The 6,000-nt window shown below is 41.6% G+C and overlaps 1 protein-coding gene across 1 annotated transcript in view; it reads right to left on the minus strand.

Moving 5' to 3' along the window:
- The window catches only part of LOC124135055, a 135,118-nt gene extending 132,764 nt beyond the window's left edge, over positions 1-2,354 (minus strand). Inside the window, exon 1 of the mRNA XM_046500233.2 lies at positions 1,542-2,354. Within this exon, the coding sequence (XP_046356189.2) occupies positions 1,542-1,788 (247 nt within the window). The 5' untranslated portion in view covers positions 1,789-2,354. The remainder of the gene's footprint in view (positions 1-1,541) is intronic.
- Between the last annotated feature and the right edge of the window lie 3,646 nt (positions 2,355-6,000).

Raw genomic sequence — 6,000 nt, forward strand, 5'->3', positions numbered from 1 at the left:
AACCAAACAAACAAATCTAACGGCCACCATTGGACACTGAGGGCCTGTTCCTTGCCGGAGTTCCAACGGGGATCGCAGCAATGAGCAGAATTGTAACTGATGTGTATTCATAACTCTTACATCCTTTGGCAGAACTTACCATTGACAGACGGGGCACCACGTTTAAAAGTCAGTGTTGTCAATAGGCCATTACAATGTTGAAGGTGAGGTGAGGTGAAATGGGGTTTAACGTCGCGTCCAAGATTATTGCACTTATATAGCGACGTGCATGTACGTGTGTGTGTTTGTGTGGCTGCTTGTACTAGTCCGGACTGATTCCGATTTATAGTGCTAGCTCACTGAGATACCATGCCGCAGTTTAACATGAATACCCCACTCAGACACAGAGTACTGACTCCGAGCCGACCAGTCCTTGTTTTAGCCCCTTAATGTCGAGCGCCAGACAGGGTAACAACAAGTACCATCTTTTAACGTCTTTTGGTATGACGCGGTCGGAGATCGAACCCCGGACCTTCCGCTCTCCGCTCTCCAGATAATCCAGTGATTGACATCATGAGCATCGATCCATACAATTGGGATACGATGACACGGATCAATCAAGTTAGCGAGCCTGACCACCCGATCCCGTTAGTCGCCTTCTTACGAGAAGCATAGTCGCCACGGCAAGCATGGGTTGCTGAAGACCTATTCTACCCCGGATCTTCACGGGTCAGGATGGGTATAAAAGTAAGTATAAAACAACTAACAGTAACGAACAGGATTTTCATGTATGGTGCTGAAGGAAATGTTAGCTCAGATAAACGATTTAAATAAGCAACACCTGAACTCATTTTCGTCATAAAATCTAAAATAAACTCGAGCAGAATAGTAACGGAAGTCTTGTAAAACAAGTTCCAGGAACTGTAAGCTGGAGACGGAAACAAGTGTCTGGCAATTCCTGGAAGTTTCCCGCCAAAATCGATTGCGTACCTTTAAATAGACGAGATTGCAAGCCGTCACGTTGTAAACAAACTTGTTTACTATTCACGACCGACAACACACAGATAGGTCCGTACCCAGGTACTCAGCGTGATGCTATGGACTCATTTTCTGGACCAAATGTCAAATAGCAGCAGATAAACGATGCATAATGCAACAGCTTCATAAAGTCCAAAGGCCCTTCGTGTACGTGTTTTCACGGCGTCAGTTCTAAACATGTGCTGCAACGTACTACAAATTCTGTTTCAGGATCCTCAAATTCTAATCAATCCAGGCACGCACATGCTTGTTAATAAAATGAGAAGAGTACAATTTGTTGAATTTATTTTTAATTTGGTAAACGGGATATTGAAGGTGGCAGAATCACTTGGTAGAAGTAGGCGTGATGTAGCCATTTCATAACATTCATGTAGTCGTCAATAGTTTAGTTAGTCAAACGGATTTGTTTTCCTGAATTATAGGAATTTTTCCGGAACTTTTCACGAAGCATTATAAATCGATACATTTATGTACGGATAACACTGATGGCAATTCAAATAAAGGTACGTCATAGAAGATCCTACCTCTAAGGATGGCATTCCTCTTGGATGTCCAATGAGACCAGACGACAATACCAGCAGCCGACTCTCGGCAGACGACATTACTTTGGCGCGAAACAATCTCCGTGTATTTCCCAGGACCTGTTGCCACGGCAGAAAGTTCATTACATATCTCGGGAAGATTTTTCCCAGCTCTAGAATAATGCACGCTAAGCAACAAAATCACGTGCAACAGCATCAAAACACACCACCTTCCTTGTGTCGAACGCATTTCTAGATTGTGTTGACTGGAGGACCAGCGAGTGCTTCTGGTGTACACAAAAGCTTAATCCAGTGTCAGCCCGATATTCTTATGACATCACGTCGTTGACTAAATAACTTTGACCTCTTGCATGAGCATCTCTTGGGGTGAATATTGCGAGATTCCTAGAAGCAAGATCTCTTGTAAATGACAGAAGTAATTCCACTGAGGCGTCGGTTGTGAATAGTGATAGCACCGACTGATTTTATGCGTAGATGGATTCGGAACTGGGCCCAATCAAAGTGCTTCGTCTGCCACCCTCTCAGCTTATGACGTGCTTGATCTGGGGACTTTTAACGCTACGCTGAAACCATTGTCTTGTGTGGCCTGGTCTGAAAGTGTGAAAAGCGGCAAAGCGGTAGGGTTTCGGTGCGGATGGTGTTCTCCCATGGAATCCTTCTTATCGATCCGTTATGCTAGCCCACTACCCCTAGGCTTTCACGTTCGTGTCACTCTTACGCTGTCGATGTGTCCATCTAATCGCCACGCTGCTAGCAGAGGATGCAACACCACGGACTAGGCCGGCGTGAGACTAAAACAGTTGTCGGAATGTTGGGAGTATCGAACATTGACAGCTTCCATAGGATTTTGACTTTGTTTGGAGGAAGAGGACTGGGATGGGAAATGACCATTAAACGACCATCGCCTTGTGTAGACGTGCAGTGAGATTTGATAAATGTTCATGTACGCACAACGGGGAAAGTCAGATTTTCGTTACAGAAATGTTTGATGTATTTGGGTATTGAACACCACCATGCAAGCAAGGCAGTGGATCTATGATAGTGAATATCTAATATGGGACTTCAATGAACTCAAAATGATTGTTTTCGTGTATTTTCTGGAACAATTTAAAATAAATAATCTTAAAATTGCAAATTATTATACAATGTACCTAGTAAGCGTTAGACACCCGTGTTTTAAAAATGAGCTTAGCAATGCTGATTACGATACAGATAATTTAGATATAGACGATTTAGAATCGGGATATTTGCTGTCATCGAGGAGCCAAGTCTCTGGATTGGCCATGTTATATCCGTGCTCGAGGTTTTATTAAAGTGGTAAACGTCTAAGGCCTGCATCACTTTCATCTCCCATTTAATAATACACACGCCGCGATGTAACTGGACTGTTTCCCACTGCAGCGTTTAACCTAACTCACACACTCATCGTTGTGCTATAAACATTATGCATGGCCTTGATCTTTTTCAAATGCCATCGATGCATCATAACTACATGTATTTCAGATATAGACCAAGGCAATATGATATATGAATATAAAACATCAACGCCAAAGAATAACCAGTCTCAATTATCTGCCGAAGCAGATTCCATTGGGCGTGGTAAAACATAATAAAATTATATATATATGAATGTATCGCTGAAAGCCAGTGATGACACCAGGTGTTCGCTCATGATCGAAATTTATTCGAGACGCAGAGATATCGAGGTTTAGATTCATACCCTGACGCTGTAGCTGAAACTCGACCAACACACTCCATGCACGCATTTTACCTGCATCCACGTTTTACAGTATTTCACAGTTTATGTTTGATCTTTGTTAGCGTATATATTAGCACTTGCCCGTGAAGAGATCACCTGTTTCATAAACATACAGCTGTGTTACACATTGTGTAATACCAAAGCGCGTGCTTATGTACTGCGGGGATTAGTTACACTAACAAATATTGAAAGCTCTCAGTATCCCTTAAATTATTCAACGACTTTGCCTGAGGAGATGATAGATCACTGAGAGGAGCTTATGCACACTCAATGACACCAGCAACCCCGTTGCTAGGCTGACGTCACATGACATTGTTTCGCCGGTGGATCTTGCAAAAAAATTCCACAAATCACGTCATAGAGTATTGTGACGTGATTGTTAACTTTGTGGTGCAGGTCCCGTTGCACAAGGCGATCGTATTGAAGCGCAACGACAGTCGAAAGTTAAAGTATGTGAGTTACGATAACCTCAGCGCTACGATAACTTCGTGGAACGGACGTTTAAATTCTAAAGGTGGGCCGTTGTATGGTATTTAATTAATATGTGTCAACGTTTGACATGTTTTGAAGCTTTATTCTGCTAAACTAATTCGGATTACGTTGTGGATCGTGTTGGTGTCTGCCTATATTCGTAAAATTCTAAAATAAAGTTATAAATGGCAAGTAATAAATACAATACTAAACTCGCTCATGTGTAATACCAATTTTTTGAAACTCGTGAATAGTTCTGGTATCTGACTAGCTTTCGATCGTGAAATACCAGAATTAGTCCCTCCTTTCATAAACTTGGTATTACACAGGAGCTCGTTGAATTCTATATGTACCACATAGTCAACAATAGCAATATCAACACAAATTCATTCCAGTGAAGAAATAATACATATATTTAAACATCACTGCCTTTGTTGTCATACTTGGGCATACTTTGTCATTGGGTCTGCAGGGTAGCCTAGTGGTGAAAGTGTTCTGTCGTCAAGCTGAAGACCCGGGTTCGAATCCCCACATAGGTACAATGTGTGAAGCCCATTTGTGGTTTTCCCCGTCGTGATATTGTTGGAATTTCGCTAAAACCCAAACTCACTCATTCATTTCTATCATAACTCGACGAAAGGACCCATGAAGATCCGGGTTAGAATAGTATTTTTCAGCAACCCATGCTTACCATTAAAGGCGACTATGCTTGTCGTAAGAGGCCACTAACGGGATCAGGTCGTCAGGCTCACTGACTTGGTTGATGCATGTCATCGTATCCCAATTGCGTGGATGGATGCTCATGATGTCGATTATTTTTCAGACCGCCGTCATAAAGCTGGAATATTGCCGAGTGCGGCGTTAAACTACAAACAAACAAACACAACTTGACAGTGTATTATAGTAGATATAGAACTGTTCATTGCAATGATCTTAGCGAATTTATACAGGACGAAAACTGTATACTTGTGATCTGGATTTTAAAGCGGGTCAGTTGAATGATTTGTGCAATATATTTTACACACACACACACACACACACACACACACACACACACACACACACACACACACACACAACCTACTATATCAATCTTCTTTCATTAATTTTCAGATGTAATTACATATACATGTTGGAGATATGGTCTATTTAAACTACTTTAAAACCTAAACGCAACTAAGATTTATTAAATGCTGAAAACTATCCTGGATAAAGTCTAGCTACATCAATTGCATCATCTTGATGGAAGCCCAGGCAATACTGCGCAAGTGGTCATATTCTTCATAAACACTCCAAGAATATCACTGGTAAATTATTCAATTCGTCAGCTATATTCATAGCTGGAGCAGGACCAGAGATCAATTTGGCACACCACATAAGGCAAAGTATACCAACTCACCTGCAGAGAATAGATGGTGCCATAGAAAATTGTTAAATTGCGTTTCATCTGTAAATTATCACCACAGCCCCTGCATAGAAGCCCAGCTGAAGAGGGTTGAGATAGAAATAGCCTTACTCGAGAGATGATACAAAACTGTTGACTTTGATCTCATGACCAGATCCATAGGGAAATCAGCTATTAGAACTGCAGTACATTTCAAATATGATCATAACTATTATCGATTGCCCCGACCACGAGGTGGACCAAGAAAAACCCTTTCATATATTCCGTTTGTTTCCTTTAATGGTCATTCCTGATGAAACACTCTCGTGTTTATTGTTCTCTTTTCACAGGAGATTCCGTCATTAAACACAAAGGCTCGTAGTTGTCTGGGGGACAATGTTCCTCCAAGCAGGTTACCTGATAGGAGACATACGTCATGATGGATAGACCAAAGACGGTCACCAGGAGATTGCCTAATAACATTAACCGTCTCCCAAAATACAGTCTGGCCACTGTTTTAACGCATAGCGAGATCTATTCTCGGCGCCTGGCACCCTCTTGACCTTCTCTGCACGATCTGATGGCACAGGGACCAGTTCTTACTGTCTGTTTCAAGACGCAAATGAGAATATGTACATTGAAACCGGGTTCGCCTCGATTCAGTTTGTTTGGAAACCTCACTTTCTGGACGATCATGGTGGAAATGTCTACATATACCACTCAAAATAAGTAAAAGAACACCGACAATACTCACCAGCCATGGCCAATTAACCATTGTCATATGAAAAAAGGGTGTTTTTTAGTAGTACTGTATATATAATAAAAAT

The sequence above is a fragment of the Haliotis rufescens genome, unplaced genomic scaffold, assembly GCF_023055435.1.
Source record: "Haliotis rufescens isolate VD_foot unplaced genomic scaffold, xgHalRufe1.0.p SCAF_10, whole genome shotgun sequence".
In the NCBI taxonomy this organism is placed as follows: domain Eukaryota; kingdom Metazoa; phylum Mollusca; class Gastropoda; order Lepetellida; family Haliotidae; genus Haliotis; species Haliotis rufescens.